At 46.4% G+C, this 27,524-nt stretch overlaps 2 protein-coding genes and 1 non-coding gene across 3 annotated transcripts; 1 reads left to right on the top strand and 2 right to left on the bottom strand.

Moving 5' to 3' along the window:
- Window positions 1–2,297: 2,297 nt before the first annotated feature.
- On the top strand, window positions 2,298–17,406 carry LOC114025523 (deoxyribonuclease-1-like). The gene is made up of 8 exons (XM_027838970.1): window positions 2,298–4,353; window positions 5,970–6,058; window positions 6,489–6,575; window positions 6,681–6,793; window positions 13,327–13,439; window positions 13,849–14,006; window positions 16,810–16,906; window positions 17,015–17,406. The coding sequence occupies exons 1-8, from the start codon at window positions 4,150–4,152 to the stop codon at window positions 17,090–17,092; spliced, it is 939 nt and encodes a 312-aa protein (XP_027694771.1). The 5' UTR covers window positions 2,298–4,149; the 3' UTR covers window positions 17,093–17,406.
- An 83-nt stretch (window positions 17,407–17,489) lies between these two features.
- On the bottom strand, window positions 17,490–20,292 carry RPL10 (ribosomal protein L10). Its single transcript, XM_027838971.1, has 6 exons — window positions 20,150–20,292; window positions 19,389–19,447; window positions 19,094–19,201; window positions 18,766–18,904; window positions 17,898–18,060; window positions 17,490–17,709 (listed from the first exon to the last, which is right to left on the bottom strand). Exons 1-6 carry the CDS (start codon window positions 20,170–20,172, stop codon window positions 17,557–17,559), a joined length of 645 nt encoding a protein of 214 aa, XP_027694772.1. The 5' UTR covers window positions 20,173–20,292; the 3' UTR covers window positions 17,490–17,556.
- On the bottom strand, window positions 18,140–18,272 carry LOC114025538. Its single transcript, XR_003567043.1, has one exon. It is a non-coding gene; the product is annotated as a small nucleolar RNA SNORA70 (small nucleolar RNA).
- Window positions 20,293–27,524: the final 7,232 nt, after the last annotated feature.

Below are 27,524 nucleotides of genomic sequence, written 5' to 3'. Positions count from 1 at the left end.
GGCATGCATTCTGAATACCCTTTCCCCTAGTCTGCTTTCCCTGCTATCTCTCCCCCCCTTCCCCTTCTATTTTCCTGTAGGGCAGGATAGATTTTTGTACCCCATTTCCTGTATTTCTTATTTCCCAGTTGTATGTGAAAACATTTTTTTATAAACATGTGTTTTTAAAACTTTGGGTTCCAAATTTTCTCCCTTCCTCCCTCCCCACCCACCCTCATTGAAAAGGCAAGCAACTCAATATAGGTTATACATGTACAGTTATGCAAAACACTTCCATAGTAGATGTGCCATGAAAAACTAACTCTATTTCCCTTAATCTTATCCTGCCCCCCCATTTATTCTATTCTTTCTTTTGACCCTGTCCCTCCTCATGGGGGTTGACTTTTTTTTTGTTTGCTTGTTTGGTTTTTTTTAGGCGATTGGGGTTAAGTGACTTGCCCAGGGTCACACAGCTAGTAAGTGTCAAGTGTTTGGTCTGAAGCCGGATTTGAACTCAGGTCCTCTTGACTTCAGGGCCGGTGCTCTATCATACACTGTGCCACCTAGCTGCTCCGGAGGGGTTGACTTTTAAAGCTCTACTTTGTAGCCTTGCAATAAATCTCAGTTGACTTTGGTACTATAAATAAATCTCTTAGGTCCTCATCTCCTCAGTCTCCTGTACTTGTTCCCTGAATTGTATTGTGTATGTAAAGAAGCATAGATCAGTTTGTCTATCAGGCTAATACCTACACTCCTGGCCCCCTTCCCCATTTTGGAGCCAGTCTTGACCAGCACCCACAATGCATGCTGACCTATGCACCAGTGTCCTGACCCTATCCCCACACTGAACCCTACACCTCAGTCCCACATTGAGGCTTGATTCAGGCCCCAGGCTCATGCCTGACTTAACCACAAATCAAAAACCAAACCTATCCCCAGCCTGAAACCAGAGTGAGCCTTCTCCCCACTCCAACCAGACTGAACCATAACCCTGGTCCTATGACTGAGCCCCCAACCCAGGCCACAGACTAAACCCTAACCAAGACTACAGAGTGAGCCGCAAATGCAGACCATGGCCTAACCCAGACCACAGAATGAGTCCCAGTGTGGACTACAGACTGAGCCCCAAACCCAAGCCTTCATTGCACCCTAAACCTGGCCCCAGGATGAGCTCCAATTTAGGCTCAGACTGAGGTCAAAAACAAATGAAAAACTGATGCCAGCCCTGCTTAGCCCTGACCAGATTTAGCTGTGAACCCAGTCCTAATCCAGACACACACACACACACACACACACACACACACCTGAATCTCTCCCAGGCTGAGCTTAGCTCATGATCAGGCATTTGCTGGGCCCCAAACTATAATCTGACCCTATACTTAGCCCTAAGACCTACCCAGCACTGTATACCAATTTTTGCCCTAATCTGATACCTGATTCAGGACCCAACCTAAAGCCTAATTGATCACAAAAGAAAACCCAAAGCTAACCCCAGCCTGAAACCAGAGTGTGCATTCTCCCCACTCCCAATCACCAGACTGAACCTGTGGCTGTAAATTTGTGACTGAGCCCCAATCCCAGGCCTTTATTGTACCCTAATTTGACATTTGCCTGAGCCCCAAACCAGATCACAGACTGAACCCCAAATTCAGGCTGCAGACTGAAGTCTACCTGAGACCACAGATTGAATGCCAAACCCTAGGCTTCATTGTATCTGAAACTTTGCCCCTGCCTGAGCCAAAACCCAGACCACTGACTGAGTCCAAACCCAGACCACAGACTGAGCTCCAATCCATGCTGTAAATTGAGCCCCAAACCTAGGCTACAAACTGAGTACCAAAATCATTCCTTCATTGCACTCTAAAGCTGGTCCCTACCTACTCCCCAACTCAGACCAAAGACTCAGCCCCAAAGAAACGCCACAGACTGAGGCCTAATCCTAGGCCTTCATAGCATCCTAAAACTGGCCCTTGCCTGCTCTGTTCCCCAAACACCAGACTGAGGCCTAACCCAGACCAGAGATAGATGCCTACCCCATATGGGGTCACGACCCACAATTTAAGAAGTGCTGAAGGGGTCTTGAGAGGGAAAAGTTTAAGAAGCTCTGATGGAGACCACATAAGGCCTGTGGTAGGTGAAAGATGAAATGACTGAGGAAACAAAGATTCAAACTTCCAAGAATATCAATTTATTAAGCAATGTGTGCCAATTGCCTAACAAATTGGTTCTGGGCCTGCTCAGTTTTGCATGGGACCCTGAATACAGGGAGAGACAGACTTTAATGCATTAAAAACAATTAACCAAATAAGACTAATTAATTAAAAGAAAACAATTAACCAAGAGAACAAACTAGGTAATCTGATTTCTAATTGGAGGAAAGATTAGGGATTTTCAAGTTTGGGAGGTGGAGAGTGACCAGGTACAATTCGCTGAAATCAGAAAAGATGTCACGCTCCCCAATAAGTGTCTGCATTCAATTAAATGAACATGGAGACAATAACTGGATGAACAGTATGGGACCAGTTTTCAGATAAGACATAGGGGTTGCTTGAGATGTACAATTGTGAGAAAACTCTTTGCATCAATCTTTGGATCTATCTTGGGTTTCTGGTCAGCATAACCCAGGTCCTTGGTTAAGGGTCACTAAGTAGCAGGTAAAGGTGGTCCAGCTTCATAGCTATACAGGGCTGGATTCAAACAATTAGAATAAGGTTTTCTCCCAATTTCCACAACCGAATAAAGTTTTCTCATAAGACAGAAATTGGACTAGACCCATAATTGAATAGAAAAGGAACTGAGCTAGCTCCAGAATTGAGTCACAAGACATTGACAAGAGTCAGTGGGGTTTGCTCAGTTCCCACTACCTCTTGCTTGTTTTAATCCCCCTCAATTCCCCATTTTGATTCATGGGGGAAGGGGCAGCACCTTACTCCCATGGATCACTTATCTATAAGTCAAATCCATAAGATTTTTCATAAATTCATAATCATAACTACATTAATGTCAGGCTACAGATCAAACTAGTTAGAGGGCTCACAATGGACTAATTTTGAGAAGAGAGATTTACATGTCACCAAGGTAACCAAGAACTGCTTAGACCTCTGTCTGTGCTCCAGGGTGAGGTGGCAGCTAGCTTTGGGGTACATTGAAGACCTGGGTTTGTGGCTCTATGTTAGCCTCCAGTCCATATTCTGGTTTAGGAGCTCAGTCAGTGGTCTGGGCTTTGACTCAGGGGCTCTTGGTTAAGAGTGCAGTGAAGGCCAGGGTTTGGGGCTCAGTGCGTGGTCTGTGTGTCAGATGAAGAGAGGAGATGGCTGGGAAGGGCCCCTGGAACCTGCTGCGGAGCACTGAAGAGGTCATGTCTGGAGAGGGCATGTTTGATGTGGTCCAACTTAGAAGTTGCCTTTAGGGTTAATGGAGGGAACATGGCTGGAGAGGCCCCCTGGCCTTTGGGGTTTGAGAAGAGGACATGACTGGGGAGGCCTCCTAGATACTGTTGAGGGACAGAGGACATTTTTGGGGAGACCCCCTGGATGCTGCCTTTGCACATGGCTAAGTCGGCCTCCTGGCTGCTTCTTTAGGGGCAGATGAGTACAAATAGATGGTAAGGCTTCCTGGATGTTGCTGTGGGGCAGAGGATGAGAGGACATGGCTCAGCAGGCCCCCTCACATTTAGAGGAGCAGACATGCCTAGTAGAGCTCCCTGGCAAGGGAGCTTCTAATGACAAGGGAAATTTGGGCCAGTATAACAGAATCTTCTCTTCCTTAAAATAGATAAGCTTTCCTGGCTCAATATAAAATGGTTCTCCCCAGTCCCTCTCTCCTCTCTGCTCTGCCCCTAAGTACTTCTCTTCCCTTGCTCAGCACTTTCTCAATGGGAGGCCCAGGCCAGGGATCAGGATGGCACAAAGCTGAATCTTCCAATTGTAGCCAACTCAGCACACTGACTCAGGCATCCCTGGGGATGGGCACTGTTACCCAGTGGTGCTTTGCATCTGCCTCCCTTTGCTGGAGCTCTCTGAGTCTTCATATGACCCACTAAAACTATTCTATCACTGCCTGGCATGCTTAAAACATCCAGGCTGCTGATTCTTAGTTGGCATCAGTTCTTGGTAATCCTTAGGCGTGGCTCAAAGTGTAGGGGAAAGCTCTTGCCACATCTGGACACTGATGCCCTTCAAGACTTCTCTCTCTGTCTCCCCCAGGTATCTTCTGTGGACACCATGTAGCTGGGTATCTCTCTTCCTGCTTCTCCTGTTGAGTGGGCAACTCCACCTGGCATCATGTGCTACCCTGAGGATCTGTGCCTTCAATATCCAGAGCTTTGGGGAGGCTAAGGCCAACCGGCCCAAGGTCATGAGTGTACTGGTCAAGGTGAGAAACAGGAGTCTTATCTTGCCCCCACCCTGACCCCCACCCTGTTTCCTCAGATCAAGGGTTCCCAGAAGGAAGCCATACCTAGGCTGGGGCCACTAGGTCGCTGTCCTAGGGAGTCAAAATTTAAAGTGGGTTAACAGAACTCCAGAAGTACAGAAATGAACATCTAGTAAGCAAGAAGAATTAGTTAAAATAGGAAGCTACCACATGGTGGGTGCAGGTTATTATACCTCAGGTAAGCTCCTGCCCCTCCCCCCACCCCAGCAGAATGGACTTGCTGTGTCCCAGGGTCTCAGTCTCCCTCCCCCAACCCTCCAATTGAATTTGTCTTTCAAAGTTGGTCTGAGGAAACCATTTTGGCCTGTTTGCAGTAGACACACAAAGAAATGTTCCTCTGCCCTTCAGAGGGCCTCAGATTGTCCACAGAGCTGACCCCAGGGCCTAGTGATTGCTCTTATTAAATGATGAGCTGGACACCTCACTTCTAGACCCTGAGGAACTGGCTGCCTTGGTTCCAGAGGCAGCTCAGGGCCCCTGGGAATTCACTCAGGCTGGACTTGAGTCCCTTTCTTCTGTTGCTGCTGACCTTCTTCCTTCCCCTACCCCTGCTGGCCCCATTTCACTGAAGTGCTTCTTTGGGCTCTCCAAAATGAAGATGTCCATTTGCCAACAGGACCTTATGGTGGGGTCCTTAGCCTGGGGCCCCTGAACTCATTTTAAAAAAATATTTTGATTAGTGTATTTCAGTATAATTGGTTTCCTTTGCAACAATCTGTATTTTATTTTATGCATTTAAAAACATACTTTTGAGCAGAAGCCCAAAGGTTTCCCCAGACTAACTGCCTCAGGGGCTGATGACCCAGACAAGTCTTGGGAGAAGGCATCAGACTGTAATATAGAGGCCAGAAGCCCCAAGTGCCACCTGAACCAGATCAAAATGGGATTGGGAAATATTTAACAAAACGAATGTAACCCAAGGTCCAAAGCCCAATGGTCCGGGACTCTCTCCTTACTGGTGACAACGATGCCCCTGGAAGGCCGGGAGTGTTACATAAATAAAAAGACAATAAAACACAGATAGTATTACATTTTAAAGCTGTCAATATACAGTCCACAGGAGGCCTCAGGTATATTGAATAGAGAGCCTTGGAGTCAGTAAGACCTGGGTTCAAGGCCGGTCTCTGACACTTACCAGCTGTGTGACCCTGGGCAAGTCACTTCACCTGAGCCTCAGGCAACTCTCCCAAGATCCTATCTTCCAGCAAAGTAGTGATTTCCACAGTGGAAGGAGTTTTGGAGCCAGCTCAGTACAGAGGCAGGTGGAGGTGGGCAATCCCCTTAACAAGCCAGCCCTGCCCTCTACTATTCATTCTTTTACACGCACTGCCCCTCCCCCCAGGTTCCCTTCTTAGACCATCTGCTCTCCCTCCCCCCTACACACATAGTCATTCTTTGGAGCATCCCTAGCATTCCCAGAAGGGGGAAAGGGAAACCTTTCTCATCATGGCTAGTATTACAGATTTTCCCCTTAAATGGGGGGCTCCCTGAGGACACTGCCCCCCAGGAGTTCCCCAAGACCTCCCCACACCCCATCTCCTCTTCCCTGGATACAGGTTCTTTCCCGATATGACATCTGTCTGGTACAGGAGGTTCGTGATAGCAAAGGCACAGCCATGTCACTTCTCCTCCAGGAACTCAACAGGTGCAGGGCTCTGGAATGGTGGAATGAAGACATGGGATCTGGATTTGAATCCTGTCTCTGGGTGACCTCAAGCAAGTCCCTTTCTCTCTCTGGGCCTCAATGTCCTCTACTGTCAAATGAGATGGTTGATCCAGGCAACCTCTGAGGTCACTACTACCTCTAACATACCCTTGTTTCTCCAGAGGTTGCCTGAAGCTCATGAAGGAGGCCAGGAGGATCCTAGCAGATGGGAGGGGGCCAGGGAGCAGAGCTGAACAACATCCAGGGGATCAAATGGGGGTGTGTGTGTGTGCTTGGGTAGAGCCCTACCTGGCCCCAACAGAGGGGAAGGGGACTGGGAACAGAGGGGAGGTCTGGAAGGAAGGAGATAGTATGGGGACTATGCCCAGGGATGAGGATGCTTGGTCAAAACCCTGATGTCCCAGAACAGGGCTGACCCTAGCCACCGATATGAGGCCCTAGAAAGTCGGCGCCTGGGCCTGGGAAGCTACAAGGAGCAGAATGTCTTTGTCTACAGGTACCAGAGACCTCCCTGTTCCTGGCTGGGAGATAAAGTCGGGGGAAACACTGGAGGGGTTGACTGAACTTGGAGCCCCCTCTCCCAACTTTGCGTTCCCTTCAGAGCAGATGTGGTTTCCATCATGGACTCATACCAAGTACCAGAGGCTGAGCCAGGTCAGGCAGAATCCTTCCTTCGGGGACCCTTTGTTGCCCGTTTCTGCTGGCCAAATTCAGGTACCCACCCACTCTCCCTCCCACCTGACCCCCACCCTGCCCCACCCCAGTTTATATTACCCATTGTCTAGAATTCCAAAAAGGCAGCCTGGCATGGTGAGTGGACAGAGGAGTTCACTAGGGGGCAGACTCAGACACCATCTAGTCCAGTCCTGAAAAAGTTCTCACTATAATATCTCACTTATTAGCTGTGGGACTCTGGGCAAGTCAGGCAACCTCTCAGAGCCTTAGTTTCCCCAACTATGAAAAAAGGATAATATGCTCCTCCCTGAGTCACTGAGAAGTTCAACCATGGTAATATATGGAAAGCGTTTTGTAACCTCGAAAGTCATTAGAGAAATGTGATGGGGCACCTTCTAGGCTCCTACTTGAGCCCTACCCCCGCCAAGGCCAAGTTCAGATGTTAAGGAGTCTAGCCATTTCTCCAGGAATTTTGCTTGATTGAAGAATCCCAGCCTCCTATCTCCCTACCCCAGACAAATAGCCCGGCTTGGATGAAGAGGAGGATGTGACATACAAAGTGGAAAATGAGAGCAGAACCTGAGGGGAGGTCAGGGGAGAAGGTGGGCTAGGCACAGGGAAAGTAAGGAGAAAGGACAATCCATGCCCTCCAGTTCCAATAAAAGTTCAAAAAGGGCAGCTGGTACAGTGTCCAGGGGGCCAGCCCAAGAGTCAGAAAGAGTTGAGGTCAAGACTAGTCTCTTACTTAGCCAGTCTCTGTAACCTTGGACAAGTCACTTGACCTTGTAGAACTCTAGGGCCTCGGCAATCCCTTGACATCAGAGTTTGGTAGAAAGAACTCAGTTTGGGATTCAGCCACTTGCCACCAGTATGACCCTGGGCAAATCATTCCACTCCTTTCTGGCCCACGGTTTCCTCCCCTGCAAAGTGATGGGGTTGAACTAGATGACTTCTAAGGTCTCTTCTAGAGAGATATTTATTTCTGAACCAAAAAGCTATGAGTCAGTTGTCAGCCAGCATTGGTGGAGGGCATTGTCACATCAAAAATTACCTACATGGCTGAAATCATAGGTCCAGACCAAAAATAAAGAAAGTTTGCCTAGAAAAGGTCAAACAGAGGGCTGGGAGATGAGGAGGGAATCCTTCTAGCTTGAGGGGCGGGGGCTCTCAAGGGTGAGGGGACTCAGGGAAGGTATTTTGGAGCAAGTGGCATCTGCACCAGGACTTGAAGGGAGATTTCACCATGCAGGGATGTGGAAGCAGATCATTTGAGACATGAGCCAGGCCTATTGGTGGGGGAAGAGCAGTTAATGCTATAGCTCAGACTGGCTGGGATTTGGAGAACACCAGAGGAAGTCAGTGGAATAATTGGGGAAGGCAGCCAGAGGCAGACCCTGGAGGCCTGTAATGGAAAGCTGGCGGTGGGGGTAGGGAGGATGATTGTGTTTTCTTCTGCAGTGATGCTCTGAACAAGGCAGTGATGTGATCATATCTGCACATCGAGTGACTGACTAGGGGGCGGATGGGTTGGAAGAGGGGAGAAGCTAGAGGCAGAGAAGCTGGGCAGGAGGCTCTTCAGGTGAAAAGTTGGGGTCTGATAATTCAGTAAGTGGCCCTGCCAGTGACATCTCCAGGTAGATAGGTCCTGGAAGCAACAGGTGATTCTGGACTGGGGCTTCATGTTTCAGGGGGGAGATTGGAACTGGGGCTAGATATTTGAGACTCATCTGAGTAAAAATGACAATTAAATTCCTGGGAAGAAATGAGATCACCAAGGGAAAGAGTGGAGAGAGGGAGAGAGTGTGCATGTTCCTGGCCAGAATTTTGAGGGCAACCTTCGTCTAGGGGATGGGAGGAAGCAACAACCAAGGAAGGGGAGACAGGAGGCCCCGAAGGCTCCAGAAAGGGCCAAGAGGTTGAGGACTGAGAAGAAAATATAGCAACTAAGAGATTATTTATAACCTTGGCAAGAGGTTTGGTGGGGTAAGCTGAGTCAAAGGAAGGTCACTTTGGTCTGATGACCTTTATTAATCTCCTTTACCTGTAGAGGAGATCCTATCTATTGGAGCTCTACCAAGGCAGAATCCTCAGGCAAAAAGGAAACCCTCACTGACCTGAATTCAGTATGGTCCTAGGGTGGAGCTTGTTCAACATTTTTTGTGTAATGGATCCCTTTGGCAGTCAGTCTGGTGAAGCCAATGGCCCTTGGAATCATTTATGAAACACCTACTATGTGCCAAGCACTGGGCTAAGTACTGGGGATACAAAAGGAGGCAAAAGACAGTTCCTGCTCTCAGGGAGCTTACAATCTAATGGTGGAGATGAGCGAACAACTATGAACAAATGAGATATATACTAAATAAATAGGAGATAATTAACAGAGGGAAGGCACTGGAGTTAAGAGGGATTGGGGAAAACTTTCTGTAGAAGATGGGATTTTAGTTGGGACTTAAAGAAGCCAAGAATAGTAGTCAGAGCTGAGGAGGGAGAGTTCCAGGCATGGGGGACAGCCACAGAAAATGCCTGGAGCCAAGAGGTAGAGTGTTATGTTCATGGACCAGCCAGGAGGCCAGTGTCACTGGATCAAAGAGTACATGTCAGGGAGTAAGGTCTAAGAAGACTGGAGAGGTAGGGGGAGGCTAGGTTATGAAGGGCTTTGAATGCCAGACAGAGCATTTTATATTGGCTCACGGAGGAAATAGGAAGCCGCTGGAGTTTACCGAATAGGGGAATAACATGATAGGACATATATTTTAGCCAAATTACTTTAGTGGCTGAATGGAGCATGGACTGGAGTATAGGAGAGGCAGGCAGACCCACCAGCAGCTACTGCAATAGTCCAGGCATGAGATGATGAGGGCCTGTACCAGGGTAGGGGCAGTGTTAGAGGAGAGAAGGGAATTTAACGGGGAGATGTTGCAGAGGTGAAGTCCACAGGCTTTGGCAACAGCTTGGATATGGAGGGTGAGAGTGAGGACTCCAGGATGATTCCTAGGGTGTGGTACCTTCTATCTCCCTGATGTCATGGTCCACTTCGACAACGAAGGACAAACCACAACCTATGAGTAGTCCAAGCTGCCTGAATGGGAACCCAGGTGGCCAGTTCCACTTGGGCAACTCTGCTCCTCCTCTCCTCTCTCCTCTCCCCTCTCCTTACCTGAGGGTGTTCTGCCCAAAGGAAGGTCAATTTTGATGGCCAAAAGCTACCTAGTTAGCTTGGGGTTTACTGGCTAGATTTCTTTCTCAAAGACCAAGCCTTAAACCCAGTTCACTCTGGATCTCATGGATTGGACAAAAATAGGTCCCTGACCAAGCACCACTTAATGGTTAGTTTTTGGGCCCTCCTGGCTCAGAGTGAATGTAAATAGTAACTGTTTCTCTTTTGGCCAGCAACCCTGAAGGTCTTCCCTTCCCAGTATGATTTTTTTTTTCTTTGATTAAAGGGGCCATCCCTTGGCTCCTTTTTTTTTTGTTGGCTAGGCAATGGAGTTAAGTGACTTGCCCAAGGTCACACAGCTAGTCAGTGTTATGTGTCTGAGGCTGGATTTGAACTTAGGTCCTCCTGAATCCAGGGCCAGTGCTCCATCCATTATGCCACCTAGCTGCCCTTGACTCACTTCTTAAAGAGGCCTATTCACTGAATGGGCATTGCCTCACTCAAAGTGAGAACCTGAAAATACCTTAGCTTAAAAGGAGCAAGGTCTCCCACTGTATCCTGGGCCATCTTCAGTCGTCTTGATTGATATCTGACCACTGGACCCAGATGGTTCTGGAGGAGAAAGTTAGGCTGGTGACTTTGCACAGCCCTCCTTCACTCAAATCAAAGTCAATTGCAAGTCATGTCATCATTACCCAAATGTCATGGTCCTCTTCGAGAATAAAGGACAAATCACAATAGGGAAGGTAGGAAGGGGGGAGGGTTTGGGGGGGAAATATTGAATTCAGTTGTACACATGTTGAGTTTAAGATGTCTACTGGATATCCAGTTGGAGATGGGAGATTGGAGGTCAGCAGAGAGTTTGGGGCAGGAAAGGTAGATGTGAGAATCATTGACAGAGATGGTAATGAAATCCATGGGTCCTGGTGAGATCAGCAAGTGAAGTAGTGTAGAGGGAGGAGAGGGCCCAGGACAGAACCTTGAGGGACACCTATGGTTAGAGGGCAGGATCTGGAGAAGGATGCAGCAAAGCTGAGAGAGAAGAAACAGTCAGAGATGTAGGAGGAGAACCAGGAAAGAGTGGAGTCCTGAAAACCTAGAGAAAAGAGAGTATCAAGGAGGAGAGGGTGATCAGCAGCATCCAAGGTGCAGAGAGGTCAAGGAGACTGAGGATGGAGAAAAGACCATTGGATTTGGCAACCAAGAGATCATTGGTAACTTTGGAGAGAGTGGTTTCAGTGGAATGATGAGGTCAGAAGCTGGATTGTAAGGGGTTAAGAGTGAGAGAAAAATGAAGGCACCTATTGTTGATGGCTTTTTCAAGGAGTTTAGTTACAAAAGGCAGAAGAAATATGGGATGATAGTAAGGATGGAAGGATCAAGTGAAGTGTTTTTTTTTTTCCCCAAGATTGCAGAGGTATGGGCATGTTTGTTGGCAGTAGGGAATGAGCCAGCAGACAGAGAAAAATTGAAAATATGTGAAAGAATGGGGATGACAAAGGGGGCAATCTATTGGGAGGAAGTGGGATAGAATGGGATGGGTTTGTAAAGGTAGAAGGGCTGACCTTTCTAAGGAGTAAGGACACTTCATCACATGAGATAGGGGGTAAAGGAGGAGATGGTGGCAGAAGGCACCTATGTGATATGAGATGAGGAAGAGGGGAGAAGAGGGAGTTCCTGGTGAATGGCCTCAAATTTTTTTTTTTTTTGGTGAGGCAATTGGGGTTAAGTGACTTGCCCAGGGTCACACAGCTAGTTAAGTGTCAAGTGTCTGGTCTGAGACTGGATTTGAACTCAGGTCCTCCTGACTCCAGGGCTGGTGCTCTATCCACTTCGCCACCTAACTGCCCCAGCCTCAATTTTTTCTGTGAATATGAGGCAGGGTTCTCAGCTGAGAGAGTTGGGGTAGGGGAGATCAGGGGAGCTATGGGAGGTTTGAGGAGGGATGAGAAGGTTTGGAAGAGCCACTGTGGAGAGTGGGAGAATCAATTGATAAGGGAGGTAAAATAGGATTGCCTAGCAGCAGTGAGGGCCCGGGTGAAGTCATGTAACATCAATTTGTAATGGACCCAATCAGAACAGTTGTATGATTTTCTACATCTTTTTTTTTTTCCCAGCAGCATGTGTGTAAGAGCGAAGGTGATGAATGGTGTGAGTGATCTAAGGGCAAGGCCGAGGCTTGGCTGGGTGTAATTAGGGATATTATAGGGAGGTGAGAGACTCAAGAGAGGACACCAATTGTAGAGTTGAATTGGTTCACCAAGGGGTCACTTTTAATTTTTAATTTTAGTTAGATACTAGTGAAAATAAAATATATATTTTTTCCCATCCAAGTTCACAGACCCCTTGAAATCAATCTCTCCACAGATCTCTGGGGTTGCAGGTAGAGAAGCCCTGAAGCAATAATATATGAAATGTGGCTGAAGGTTATTAAAATATGGAAATGTCTATGGCTTTGTTCCCACACCACATCCAACTGTGCAAATTTCCTGTTTGCTGACCAAATGACATACCAATCAGACTTAGGTAGCAGGAAAAAAAATAGTGTCAGAAACCAGACTCCTGAGGAGTGGAATGAGGGAGGGTAATCAGCAACTGCATCACCACTGGCTCTATTTAAATCATGACTTTTCAAGGGAGGGGAGAAGCTAACAATTTAAAGATGTCGAGGTACTTACTATGTTAGGATCGGGAAGACAAGCATGTTGGTAGAAACTATTAGAAAAGAGAGACGTTGAAAATGAGAATGAATGGAAGAGATGGGAGCGAATGGGACTAAAGGCACAGAATTAATCAGGAAAAACTCCCTGAAGTGTCATAGGGTCATAGATTTAGAACTGTAAAGACTTCAAAGGTCCAACCACTTCATTTTACAGAAGGGGAAAGTGAGGCCCAAGGGGGTAACAAAATCACGCATAAGAACACAGGAATAGGGATCTAGAGCTGGAAGAAACCTCTCCCCCCTCCCCCCCATTTTACAGATGAAGAAATGGAAGCATAGGTGGCAGAGGCAGGATTGAAAGGCAAGTGCTCAGATTCCAAATCCAGTGATCTTTCCTCTATGACCACTCAGCCTTATTATCAATAAGAAGAGAAAGGCAAGTCAGAATGGGTGTCTGTATAGGGGAGGAGCTAATGGGAAACAGCAAAAGAGTCTCTCAGGGGCTGAAGGTGGCAGAGCCCTTGCCTGCCATGGGAAGGAGGCCCTGGTGGTTTGGGGTCTTTGGCAGGAATGAGAGAACTGGAAAATATGGATGAGAGGAAGGAAGATAGGCTTCCTGGAGGAGGCAAGCCAGAATCAGGAAAAAGGGAGGGTGCTTGTGCTGTTGACTAAGGTGGTACACCCAGAAAGCTTGTTTGAAGGGGAGCTGGGCAGCACAGAAGCCCCTCTCCTAATTTCTGCCCTTTCTCCCAGACATCTGCAATTTGGTGCTAATATCTCACCATGCCTGCCCCCGAAATGCACCTCGAGAGATTGATCAACTCTACAGAGTTGTCCAGGATGTGAAACAGCATTGGAACGTGGAGGTAATAGGCCAGGGGGTTCAGGCAGGGAGATCCCACTTCCCCAGGAATCTAGGCCCCTGGCTTACCTCTAGGTTTAGGTCACAGCAGTCCCCTAGATCCCTTGTCAGTCTCACCCCTTTTGGGGAGTCCCCCACCACACTTCAGTCACCTCCAGGCCTACACCATCACACACACATCCGCTAAATGTGTACACGCCCTCCAGGTTCTTCCTACTGGCCATCGCTATTCTGGAGCCTGCCTAATAGTCCTCTTCCTTGGTCAGCAATCATTGGGCCTAATTTACAGGAACTAGGTCTAAAGAGGTCAAAGAACTTGGCCAAATTCATCCCATAAATGAAATGGTGTTGCCAGGACTCCAAGCCAAGTCTCCTGACTCCATCACCATCCTTCATGCTCCTCTCCCTACCAGGATGTCATGCTGCTTGGCGACCTCAACGCAGGCTGCACATTTGTGCCTCCAGAGGCCTGGCTGGGCATCCGCCTGTGGAGTCACCCAGACTTCCACTGGCTCATTGGGGACCAGGCAGACACCACAGTCAGCACAAGGACCCACTGCGCCTATGACAGGTGGGAGGGGGCTATCTGTGTGTGTGTCTGCATAGTCCCCCCAGCCCCCCACATAATCAGAGGCTGTCTTCCTCCACGGCGAGAGAGAGCATTGGCATCAGGGTCATCACCATGGGACTACAGACCTTCCCCACCTTTGCTTGGGACCATCTAGGCCCAAGGCCACACAGCAAGTGTTTCTAGTTCTTCCTGATTCAGGAGTCAGCACGTAGCTTCTTCTACACATGAAATAGCCAAGTCAAGATTAGGGGCCCTGCCATAGAATAGTGCCAGGCTATGTTGAGTCTGGAGAAGACTTCGTAGGGGCCCCTTCTCTTCTCCCTCTCCACTGTTTCACTTAGTGATCCCATTAGCTCCCATGGATTTAATTACCATCTCTGCTGATGATTCTCCCATCTACCTTTCCTGCCTCCAATCTCCCATCTCCAACTACCTCTCAGATATCTCAATCTGGATGTCCAGTAGACATCTGAAACTCAACATGTCAAAAACACAACCCATTATCTTCCCCTCAACCCCCCTCCCCCCACCTTCCCTATTACTGTTGAGGGCAACACCATCCTCCTCATCCCTCAGGCTTACAACCTAGGAGGCATCCAGGATTCCTCACTCTCACCTCCATACCCTATATAATGCCAAAGCCTGTTGATGTCATCTCTACAGCATTTCTAGAACATGCCCCCTTCTCTCCTGACACTGCCACCATTCTGGTGTAGGCCTCATCACCTCACATCTGGACAATAGCAATAGCCACTGGGGGTGGGGGGCTGCCTGCCTCAAGTCTTTCCCCATTCCATTCTAATCCATCCACCATTTGGCCACCAAAGCGATTTTTCTAAAATGCAGGTCGGATCATGTCATCCCCCCAACCCCTCCACCCCAGTCAATAAACTCCAGCGGCTCCCTATCACCTCCAGGAGCAAATACAAAATGCAGTGTTTGGCACTCAAAGCCCTTCATAATCTAGCTCCCTCCTACCTTTCCAATCTCCTTACACCTTACTTCCCTATACTCTGGCCTCCTGGCTGTTCACAAACGACACTTCATCTTTTGGCTCTGGATGTTTTTTTCTGGCTCCCCCACACCTGGAATGCTTTCCCTCCTCCACTCTAACTCGTGACCTTCCTGGCTTCCTTTAAGGCTCACCTTCTATGCAAAGCCTTTCTTGTTGTCCAGTACTGGAGTCTAACGTGACCCTATTTGGGGTTTTCTTGGCAGAGATACTAGGGTGGTTTGCCATTTCCTTCTCTAACTCATTTTTATTATTTTTTTTTGGTGAGGCAATCGGGTTAAGTGACTTGCCCAGGGTTACACAGCTGGTTAAGTGTCAATTGTCTGAGGTCATATTTGAACTCAGAGCTCCAGCCTTAAGAGTCAGGAGGACCTATCTACTGAGCCACCTAGCTGCCCCTGCTAACTCATTTTAAAGATGAAGAAACAGATTAACAGGGTTAAGTTGACCAGGGTCATACAGCTAGTGTTTGAGACCAGATTGGAACTCAGGTCTGACTCTAGGCCTGCACTGTGGTGCCCCCTAAACTTGTTCTGGGGAAAGACATCTGAACAAGATGGCTTAGGTAGGAAGTTGTCCCTTAGTTGCCATCTTCAAGCAGATGAAGATACCACTTGTCAGGGATGTTGTAGGAATACTCTTTTCCAGGTATGGGTCAGACTAGCTTGTCCCTGAGGTGCCTGCCAATTCTGTGATTCTGACCTCAATGTTCCCTACATCTACTATTCTGTGAATGTGCTCCTATGGAAGGCTTTAGACAAAGGCTAAACCTAAAAAGTCTAATCCCTCCATTTAACAATAAGGAAACTGAGGGACCAAGAGGCCAAGCAGAGGAATTTGCCTGATAGATCTCTGCCAGCTGCATATTGACTTAGAAAGTCCCATATTCACATTAGCTTTGTTCTATAGTATTTTATTGTCAAGCATCTCCCAATTATGTTTGAACCTGCTTTGCCCTCCTAGAGAAATTGCAGACTTGCTCAGGCTTGCTTTGGCCTAGCTTGCCTAGGAAATCCTTACCAACTCTGGTTCTATGATTCTATAATCCTAGGCTTGGAATTTGGGAGCAGTGACCAAACCTTCCCTGTGACAGGCAGAGAGTTACCTTGTCCTGTGCTGGGGGCGGGGTAGGTGTAACACGGCAGAAAAAACCTTAATGTCAAATCAGGAAGTTTCAGCTCTAGGCACAACTCTGGGGAACCTTAAACAAGGTATTAGCTTCCTGCTCCCCTTCTATTAAAAAAAAAAAAAAACCAAAAAAACCACAAAATACAAAAAAACAAAAAACAAAACCTAAAAAAACTTGGCTGGTAAGCCTTTGCAAGCATCTCCCTAGTGATCTCCCTTCCTGCCAGGAAGTGACCTTGTCTCTGAAAGGTCCTTTAGAGAAGCACTAACCAAGGGGGAGCTGACTGGCTGAGCTCTGGCCCAGAAGACTCAAGCACACAGGAGGTTGGTGGGGCAGCCAAGTAGCCCATGGTCTCACTGGCAGGGACTTTCCTGTTGCCTTTTCTTGGAGGCTTAAGAAGAATCACAAAGAGGAAGTTGGGATGGAAGCCATTCCCATATTCCCCTCTTCCAGAGAAAAAACCTGGGACCTGCAAAGGGGTGGGGAATCCGTGGCCCTCTAGTTTGGCTCTTTGAATATAAACTTCACAGAGTAAGTCCCCTTAATAAAATGATTTGTTGTGTAAAACTTGGATTCAGTCAAAAGGCCGCACCCAAGGCTTGAAGTCAAAGGTTCCCCACATCCTAGAACCTCAAATACACGCCATTCCTTGATTTCTGCAGGATCATAGTACATGGGAAGGCTCTCCTTCAGGCTGTCATACCTGGTTCAGCCAAAATCTTCAACTTCCAGGAGGAGCTGGGCATGTCGGAGGAAGAGGTGAGCCTAGACAAATGGGAAGGGAGGTACCCCAAAGCTCATGGGGCAACAGCCTAAACCTAGAACCTTCAGGTTGGGCCCAGCTAGCACCCCCACTGCTTGTCCTAGGCACTGCAAGTCAGCGACCACTACCCCGTCGAAGTGTGCCTGCACCTAACTGCTGCTCAAGGACACCAAGAGCTTTGAGAGGCACCTGCCATGTTGCTCCAGAGGTCCATGCTTTACTTCTGCTGTGGACTTAGCAGGAGGCCAGATGGACCAGAATTCTCTATTCTAAAACAGAAGTGCTGAAAAGTTTCGTTACCTGCAATCAAAGATTGTTTTCAGCTCCCTGAGAGGCTTGTTTTCTCATGGTGTTTTATAATACATAAATACCAAAGTATCTAAAGCTCAAATGACCTACACTGCAGACCTGGTCTCTTTACTCTGGTTAACCTTGCCACTGGCAGGAGACTTGCTGTTGCTGGCCCAAGGTGCTCCAACCTCTTCTGAAATCATGGTCAAAGTCTTTAACCCATTTCCAAGATGAGAGAAGAATTAAGGCTAGAAGAGCTAATCCAGTGAGAAGGTAACACGCATGCAATCAAGTAGCAGTATCTAGTTTATTTTATGCCTGCGAAAGGTAGATGTGCCAGAAAGGCACGCACCCCTCATGAGTGGAGCGCCCGCCATTTGTCCAAGGGCCCCCGGCTAGGGATGTACTTAACCCCACAGCCATCAGGAATGAGACGCTTCTCAGCTATCATATCCTCAAACTCATCAGCATTGAACTTGGTGAAACCCCATTTCTTGGAGATGTGGATCTATGAGAAGGTAAAGAAATAGTCAGCCTTTGCCCCAGCGCTCATGATGAAAGCACTGATCTCATTAAAGAAAATTTGCTAGTCAAAGTCAGGAATAGACATCTTTCCTTCTACTCAGGGGATTATCTCCTCCCAGCCTGGGAAATCAAGGAAAAGGGGCCATCAACAGGAAACAGAATAAGGTGTACCTTCTGGCGACCAGGGAACTTGAACTTGGCTCTCCGCAAAGCTTCAATCACATGTTCTTTATTCTGGACCTTGGTTCGAATTGACATGATAACTTGGCCGATGTGCACACGGGCTACAGTACCCTGGGGCTTCCCAAAGGCTCCCCGCATGCCAGTCTGGAGCCTATGAAAAGTAGAATATTAAGAAGCTCACATTTCAAATTCTGCGAAGTAGGTGTTTGCTTATTCTTAGCTTATACGTTAAGTGTCTCCGAGGTCCCTTAGAATACCCTGTATTAAAGACAAGGTACACACACAACCACGGAAATACTGTCCGCAACCATTGCACACCAGCCCCACACAGAGAATTGGGTTGGTCGGCTTAATTGGTTGCATAACAATACAGTGGGAACTCCCACTTCCCCCAAGACAGCTACATGCCCAAAGGAGTACTTATCTTTAATGCCTATGCTTCAAGCTCATAGCTACGTTTCCCTACAGATCATTTGGATAAGCCAAGAAAACAAGCAACTCAAGTACGCTAGTATACAACCTACTTAGTTCAGTGGTGGCTCATTCCTGACATCACAGAATGTCAAAAGATGGAAAAAGCCTTAGTCTTACCTCTGATGTGGAGAAATAAGGGCCAGCAAGTAAAGTGACTATCTGGAACTCTAGAATCAGTATTTGCTCTGCTACATGACACTGCCTGATCAGGCAACAGGGACTCCCCAAATGTAGACACCTTCACACTGTACCCTTCTGATGGTCCATGGAAGGGATGGGGGGGGGGGGGGAGAGGAAAGGGAGCAGAATACTTATAACAAATACCATGATGTAGGCTTGAATCATAAAAATAATCTCAGTTATTCTATAGGAAAACTCTTACCTATCAGCCCCAGCACATGACAACATCTTATTGATGCGGATGACATGAAAAGGATGTAGCCGCACACGAATATGAAAGCCATCCTTGCCACAACTCTTCACCATGTACTTGTTGGCACAGATACGAGCTGCTTCCAAGGCTGAGGGAGCAGGATAACATATTTTAAGTGTTTATTTTGACCAAGCCACAAAAAGAAAAGAAAAAAAAAAGCTGCTTATGCCAAGGTGAGTTTGGAAGGGACAGCTGCTAGCTGCTGTTACATAACCCCATTCTGCAGTACATCCCAGGTCCTGAGGGTAGACCTCCTGAAACCCAGTTTTTTTTTTACCTTCTGATGACAGCTGTTCATATTCATCTGACACCATATGGCCACACAATGGAAATTCATCCACTTTCGCTTTCTTTCTACCAAGATCGAAGATTCTTATCTTGGCATCTACATAAAAGAAAATAAAAAAGTCAGAGCTGTAATCCATGGTGCCCTGTTGCCTAAGAGGCAGTTAAATTAACTAAGTTACTCATAAATACTAATTATGTAAGCATGGATGGGACTAAGTTAAAGAAAGCCATATCCTTAACTGCCCCTCCCTTCCCTTAAGGAGAATGAACTGCCCAACACTTACCAGGAACTCCCCTGCAGAAACGGGACTTTGGGTATGGCTTATTTTTACAGTACCTATAACTAAAAAAAAAAAATAAAAATAACTCAGTCTGGTTGAACTGTTATTAGTCATTAGAGTGTCTGACCTACATTTCTGGCCTCTCCCACGAAGATCCCCAAGCAAGGGTTTTACAAATATCCCAGGTTATCCTCACCACCACAGTGGGAAGTAGGTGCTATTATGTTCCCCATTTTATAGGTAAAGAAACAACTAAAGGTTAAGTGACTTGTTCAAGGTCACACTGTTAGTGTTTTGAGGCAGGATTTTAACTCAAGTTTTCAGTAAAAATCCAGCGGCTCTCTACTGTCATCTAGCTGCAGTCAGCTCATCAGTGGGTGTTAGATTCTTCATCCGTAGTGAAATTTGTTCACAGTTCACCTGCGTTTAAGGGCCCAGACCCGAGAAGGGAGGCCAGAGTAAGGCTGACAGGTGAGATCCGCGGCCGCGAATGAGTAGCGACTCCTTAGCCTTCCGGGATCCCCGCACCGGACGTTGCGAGAGGGGAGGAGAGGGCCGCGGGGCTGGGCGCACCATGACGCAGCATGACAGGCCCTGGGCCCCGTAGCCGAGGCCCGCTGCCAGGCTTGGGCTATCCGCTGCCCACCCCCCACCCCTCTCGAGGCTCACTAGATAGCCAAGCGAGGCCTAGGCAGCTGCTACGGCCTTCCCCGAGTAGCGCCTAGGCCTACGCGCACGTGGAGCCCAGTTCCCCGGTTACTTACCAACGGGCGGGACGACGGCCCATGGCGCCGGCGCCGGCAGGAACTGTGTCTGCAAGGAGAGAAGGGAAACAAGGGCGTCTGACGGGGCCGGGGCCGGAGCCGGAGCCGGAGCACGGGGCTGGGCCGAGGCACAGGCACTGAGATACGGGCAGCAGAACCAACACACTCACCTCGCCGCAGGGAAAGGGACGCCGCACCCCCTGCGTACGCCTTTTATAGGACGCCCGTCTCCACCCCACCCGACCATAGAGTTCCCGGTTCGGGCGTGCCGACGCTCTGGAACTTCCGTCTGACCATAGAGAAGTTAGGCCACGGAGCCTGCGCGCTCGGCCTGGAAGCGGTGGTCTGCGCAGAGCGACGTCAGACGTATGCATCTCAGTAAGGGAGGGGCTTGAAGAGCTCCAGCTCCGCCCCTTCATGAATAGTCAATCACTTCCCTGGGAGCCTCGCTCTACTCGTCAGCGAGTCAAAGAATTGGGGGAAGGGAGTTTTCGGAATCGAATCCCAGCTTCCTGCCGTCTCTCCTTTTTTATTTTCTGGGAAATTTAATCATTTTATTAATAAGGCCAGCAGGTTATTAAAAAAAAGTATGGTCACTTGGCAGTCTTAGCCCAAAGATCCCGTCATCCCTTTTCCGCCCCCGCACCTCCCCTCCCCCGCTTGGCCTAATCAGAGCGCGCCTGAAGGAGGCAGCGTCTTTCTCCTTCTGGGAGGACAGCCTGGGGCGGTGCCGCCTGGTTGGGCGTGTGCGTGTGCGCGCGGCCGCGCCTTCCGTCTGCTCTGAGCCCCACTGCCCTTGACCTTTCTTAGTGGCCGCATGTGTTAATCCACGTTCACTTGGTGGACTTCCTCAGAGGAGTCGTTGGCATTTGGCTCGGCCGCACCCAACGAAACGGCACAGTTATTTCGGACTGAAAGTACAGCCGCATTCGCAGCACCTAGCCATTAGCCCTCACCATTTCTTTCCAAATCATTTTTTGAGAATTCTGTCTTGGAAAGTTAGTGCCCAGATATTTGATTTTATTATTCTACACGACACTTTAAGTCAGTTTTTCAGGTTAATTGTGGAGGCAATCTGGAAAAGCAAAAAGGGGAATTGAGGTTTCTGCAGACGGGTGGGCCTTGGGGAGAAGGGCCACCTTTTCCTTTTCAATAGACAGGATTAAAGGAGAGAATAGGTGATTGGCAGCCGGGTTGCTCAGTGGATATAGTGCAAGGCCTGGAGTCAGGAAGAAACCTGAATTCAAATCCAGCCTTGGACACTCACTAGCAGTGTGACCCTGGGCAAGTTACTTCACCTCTGAGCCACTCAGTTTCTTCAGCTGTAAAGTAGGGAAAAATAATAGCACCTACCTCCCAGGATTGTTATGGGGATCAAATGAGGTAATATTTGTAAAGTGCTTAACATAATGCCTGGCAATTAGAGGGTGTTTCATTAATAAGTACTTGTTCCTTCCCCTTCCTGATTTTCCCTGGTTGACATAGAAATGTAGACAATGTCTGGATTTCTCTCATTGCTGGCTGATTTTGCTAAAGTTATTCATTGCAATGGCCCTAGAGAACAGAAAATGAAACACTAATAATTATAGCAATAGCATTTCTCTAGTATTTTGAAAAGCATTTATAAATGTTATCTCCATTTTACAGATGAGGAAACTGAGATTAAGTGACATGCTAGTAAGTGCCTGAGGTCAATTTTGAATTCAGGTGTTCCTGACTCCTGCGCAGCCATCAACCACCCATTCTCTCCTTTAATCCAATCTCTAATGAAGAGGTAGCCTTTCTCACCTTTCTTGCCCTCAACCTCTCTGCATGGCTTGACGCTGTTGTTCATCCTCTCCTTTTGGATATTCTCTCCTCTTGGTTTTCATGATACTGCTCTCTCTTGGTTCTCGTCCAATCAATTTTGTTGTTCCTTCTCAGTCTCATTGCTAAATGATTATTTGTGTCTGACCTTTTAAGTAAAGGTGTCCTTCAAGCCTCTCTCCTGAGCACTCTTCTCTCTGCACCCTCTTTTTGTGACCTCATCAGTTCCCAAGGGTATAATTGTTATCCTATTCAGATGGCTCTCATATCTATAGATGAAACTCTGCTGTCTCTCCTAAGCTCCAGTCCATCATCAATGTGCCCATTACACAATTCCAACTGGGCCAAACATAGTCATTTAATTTTTAAAAATTTATTTTTAATGGTCCATCCTTTTATTTTTTAAGATATATTTTATTCCCCTCCCCATTACATGTTAAAACAATTTTTTTAACATTTTAAACTTTTGAGTTCCAAATTCTATCTCTCCCTTACTCCTTCTTCTCTCCCATCCCTGAGACAGTAAGCAATCAGATATAGGTTATACATGTACAATCGTGTAAAACATTTCCATATTAGTCATTTTGTTCAAGAAGATTCAAATGAAAGAAAAAGAATGAATGAAAGTGAAAAAATAGCATGCTTCAGTCTGTATTCAAACAATATCAGTTCTTTCTCTGGAGGCAGATAGCATTTTTCATTATTAGTCCTTTGAGATTGTCTTGGATCATTGTATTGCTGAGAATAGCTAAGTCATTCACAGTTCTTCATCGAACAATATTGCTATTACTGTATGTAATGTTCTGGTTCTGTTCACTTCACTTTGCATCAGTTCATGCACAAACACAAGCATTTCAAAAGCAACATGTCTAAAACAGAACTTGTTCTCTTTCCCCACCAAAGCAATTACTTTTTCAAAACTTTCCCACTTCTGACTAGGGCAAGACCATCCTTCTAATTACCTAGGTTTATAACCTTGGAGTCTTCCTCAATGCTTAACAACCCCCTCCTCAGCTGCCAAGTCTGGCCATTGCAACTCCCTAATATCTTTCTCACTCATCTCCCTTTTCTCCATTTGTATGGCTCCAACCCTAAGTCAGTCCCTCAGTCTCTTTTGCAGTAGCCTGATTCCATCTCCCCCCTTTTTTGGATTTTATGTCATTTTATTTTTAATGGTATTTTTTCCCAATTACATATAAAGACATTTGTTAACATTCATTTTTATAAGGTTTTGAGTTCCAAATTTTTTCCCCTCCCCATATAAGTTATATATGTACAATCATGTAAAACATATTTCCATATTAGTCATGTTATGAAAGAAGAAACAGAACAAAAGGAAAAAAACTACAAAAAGAATAGTATGCTTCGATCTGCATTCATACTCCATAGTTCTTTCTCTGGATGTAGATAGCATTTTCCATCATGAGTTTTGGAATTGTCTTGGATCATTGCATTGCTGAGAAGAGCTAAGTCAATCACAGTTGATCATTGCACAATGTTCTGTTACTGCGTACAACGTCCTCCTGGTTCTGCTCTCACTTTACTCAGCATCAGTTCATGTAAGGCTTTTCCAGGTTTTTCTGAAATCCACCTGCTCATCATTTCTTACAGCATAATAGTATTCCATTACACGCATATGCCACAACTTGTTCAGCCATTCTCCAATTGATGGGCATCCCCTCAATTTCCAATTCTTTGCTACCACACAAAGAGCTGCTATAAATATTTTTATACATGTGGGTTCTTTTCCCTTTTTTATGATCTCTTTGGAATACAGACCTAGTAGTGGTATTGCTGGATCAAAAGGTATGTGCATTTTTGTAGCCCTTGGGCATAGTTTCAAATTGCTCTCCAGAATGGTTCCATCCCTCTTTTCTAAGCCATCTTCCACTTAGCTGCTAAACTGATATTCCTAAAGCACAGATCTGACTATGTCCCTTTCCTTCCTGCCTAATAAACCAGACAACACATAGCACTTACTATGTCTTGTACCAGGCACTGTGCTAAGTGCTTTATAATTCTTACCGCTTTTGATCTTCTCAACAACCCTTGGAGGAAGGTGCTGTTATCATCCTCATCTTACAACTGAGGAAACTGAGGCAAACAGAGGTGAAGTGACTTAACCAAGGCCACACAGCTCCGAAGGGTCTTGTTTAGAAGCTCTGGGGTTTCCAGTGGCTTCTAGGATAAAATATATAAAGTCACAAGATCACAGATTCAGATTTAGAAGGAATCTCATCTAAACCCCTAGTTCCACCTTCCTAGGGGGAAGCAGAGGGCAAGTGACTTTGCCAAGGTCACATGGCTAGTGAGTGGCAGAGCTACGATTCAAACTGACTCCAATGCATTTCTCTTTCTGCTGCAATATGTTATCTCTTACACACACACACACACTCCAGTCAGACTTGACTGGAGTGTGGGTTGTGTTTACCAAACTTCTTTTTTTTTTTCCTCTTTCTTTTTCATTCTTTGTTATAAGGAACAGCTCACTGGGTATAGGAGGGAGGAATATTAATAAAATTCATCAATAAATAATTTTGGACTCTATGTTCTTAACCTGGGGCCTGTGAACTTTTGATAACTTTTGATAATGTATGTAAACTTTTGATAACATATTTCAATATGATTGGTTTCCTTTTTGTAACATAATTCTGAGCAGGGACCCATTCACAGGCTTTCTTAGACAGACTCCCGCCCTGTCTGCTGTTGGAGGGTCCAGCACACAAGAAAGGGGAAGAATCCTGCCTCTGTGCCTCACACAGATAGGAAGCTGTTTCTTATAGACTTTGGATGTCATACCTTTATCCCGGTACATTCACTGCAATAGTTTACCTGGCATTTCTTTTCTTTTTAAAAGATTTTGTCTTTTATCTCCAATAAATTCTTCCATTTATTTGATGAAAATGTTCATACTATTCTTTATTTAGACAAATATACCATTCTACAATATAATACAATACCATAAATATTTATTAAGTGCCTCCTATGTGCCAAGCACTGTGCTAAGAGCTAGAATTGTGTCTTCCTCCCTCTGAGACTACCTCCTATTTACACTGTATGTATTGTATACATATACAGTTATTTGTATACTGTCTCCCCCATTGGAATGTGAGCTCCTTGAGGCAGGGACTAAATTTTTGCCTTCCTTTGTGTGGGGACTGGCCAATAAACCTAAATCTTATGCTTGGCTGATACAGTAGGTAGCGAGACTTTGGAGCATGTGTTGATATTCTGCAACTGGTTCGGGTCTCCTGACCCTGTGGCGAAGTGGGCCCCTTTTAATTGGCTGTGAACTCTGGTATATTTGAGAGGTATCAGGGTGAGTCTTTTGGCTCAGGCTCTTTCTGGTCTAGTTGATGTTAGAGAAGGAAGGCAAGCTGCTGAGAGCCTCCAGGTGGGGGAGGGAGCCTCAGGCACCCTTATACCTGAGCCAGCCTGAAGCTGAGAGGTCGCGGGCAGATTATCTCTGTGGTGTCGGTCCTGCTTTTAGGTGAGATTAGAGAGAGCCTACCACCTTGGGAGTTTTCAGAGGTCAGGAGAGTGAGCCACTAGAAGCCGAGGAACTGGAATCCTTGCTGAGATTTTCTGGAAACTGAAGGAAGGTCCAAGCAACCAAAACAATAGCCCAGACAACCTGGTCCAGCCCAGTCCAGCTCAGCCCACAGACTCATGCATCAGCCTGCTTCTTTTGGAAGTGAACTGGGGTGAGTGTATGCTATGTCTAACTGTGTTAGTCTGAGCCCACTCTCCCCAGGGACCAAGGTGGTATGGGGGGGGGACAAGGAAGAGCAGGGAGGTGCTGGGGAAAATGTTTGTACTTCTGCTCTTGCTGTCTTTGCAGTAAATGTCCCTTGGTAAAAAGCTGATTGATGTTAATTAGCTAAGTGGAATTGGAATGCTACTCACTGGCAGTTGGGGGGGTGAGTGAGGGGAACAACACACCAGAATGAAGGTATAAGCTGATAGCATTAGAGCCATGCCTTACCCTTCATAGGTAACCCTGGAACTCTGAGGAGAAGCACCCTAAAACACTTCTCTGGGAGAATGAGTCCAGTGGCTCACCACATGTACAGAGGACCTCAGCAGAGATAAAACTGGGCCTTTCCATTTGCAAGAACCTCTTGGAAAGATCCTTCAGGGATTACTTTCATTTTTGAATACCCTAATTTGGGCATGTCCATTGAGACAAAATGACCATTTTTTCTTCTATTTGTTTTAAGCCATAATCATATGGTCATTTTTTTTCTGGAGTGTGTTACCTTTACAATCACTTCCTTTTGAGATGATTTTTGCATTTGTTTATTGATTGGATGCTTAAGTACTACTACTTAAGTACTCTTACTATAGCTGAATTCTGTGTAAGTGCTGATACTGAGACTAATACAAGAAGTATGATCTTGCAATACTAAAATGCTGGTGCTTAGCTGATAAATGTTCAGTGTGTGTGTGTGTGTGTGTGTGTGTGTACGTGCATGTGCATGGTGTGTTTTTAAATAGACCCAGAATGCTTGCCTTATTGTGAAATATTTAAGCACTACAAACTCACAAGTTTTTCTGATGCTCTAAAAACCCCAAATAATCAACTAGGATTGATGTTTAATCTGTTTTTATAGGGGGCCTCACTGTTGTTTGGGGCTTATTTGATCTAACCCACAGGCAAATGAGGTCAGGTCCCCAGAGCTAGACTGGCTACAATTCCCTGTCATAATTCTAGGGGTACCCCTGAGGGGCAGTGGGATTTTCTCTAAAAATATCAGTTTAAGTCTCCAATCTGGTATGACCCACCTGGGGATACTGGGCCATTTCCACTACTGACCACTTCTGGGTACAGAATAGTCCAGGGAAAAGTAGTTCCCTTGCTTACAGGGTAGAGTCTCCACTGCCCAGTAAGTTCAAGGCTGGTTCCTTCCAGGCTCAGCCAATGGATGTCTGGTGGTTCATCTGACCTTTTGAAATCTCACAAAGACCTATACCAAAAGGCAGAAACAGAAAGCATCTCCATTCTAGACACAGTCTTGCCTAGGAGGTCATGTGTTCATGGCAAAACACACCATGCTAGCCCTCCAGAGCTCAGATTGTTGTTCTTGTAGGAAGGAGAAAGATGAACTTCTCCCTTGGACACTTTTGTACTCACACTCTTTTCAGGAGATGGATAACATGCTTCATCATAGGTTTTCTGGGGTTGATTTATTGCATTGATCAGAGCTGCTAAGTCTTTCAAATTTGTTTTTCTTTATAATGTTGTCACGCTTGTATAAACTGTTCTCACTTCACACTAGTGAAGTTCACTTGTTCACACTACCTAGGATTCTCTGAAATCATCTTTTTAATAATTTCTTACAGCTCAATAATATTATATAACATTCATATCTCACAGTATTATCCTTACTCTTAACCATCAGCTTACCCATCTCACTTGTTTTTCTGTTGAGTTCAATGTTTCCTTTTATGTTTCCTTTATTATGTTTCATTTGTCTGTTTCAAATAAGCGAGGTTTATCTGAGGCCTCAGTTGATTGTTAAATTTTGGTTGTTGAATAGTCAGTGCACAGCTGAATTAGCTCCTACAC

Source organism: Vombatus ursinus, unplaced genomic scaffold (genome assembly GCF_900497805.2).
Source record: "Vombatus ursinus unplaced genomic scaffold, bare-nosed wombat genome assembly UNPS02014831.1, whole genome shotgun sequence".
NCBI lineage: Eukaryota > Metazoa > Chordata > Mammalia > Diprotodontia > Vombatidae > Vombatus > Vombatus ursinus.
Note: the sequence above shows the minus strand (reverse complement) of the source record. Positions and strands in the feature narration are given on the sequence as shown.

Excerpts from the sequence above, each read along its gene's own strand:
- LOC114025523 (XM_027838970.1), top strand. The coding sequence starts at position 4,150 with ATGCCCTTCAAGACTTCTCTCTCTGTCTCCCCCAGGTATCTTCTGTGG. Across the intron at positions 6,059-6,488 it reads CTCCTCCAGGAACTCAACAG|GGCTGACCCTAGCCACCGAT; the intron begins GTGCAGGGCTCT and ends GTCCCAGAACAG. Across the intron at positions 6,794-13,326 it reads TTTCTGCTGGCCAAATTCAG|ACATCTGCAATTTGGTGCTA; the intron begins GTACCCACCCAC and ends CCTTTCTCCCAG.
- RPL10 (XM_027838971.1), bottom strand. The coding sequence starts at position 20,172 with ATGGGCCGTCGTCCCGCCCGTTG. Across the intron at positions 19,202-19,388 it reads TTTCTGCAGGGGAGTTCCTG|ATGCCAAGATAAGAATCTTC; the intron begins GTAAGTGTTGGG and ends TCTTTTATGTAG. Across the intron at positions 18,905-19,093 it reads TGAACAGCTGTCATCAGAAG|CCTTGGAAGCAGCTCGTATC; the intron begins GTAAAAAAAAAA and ends CTGCTCCCTCAG.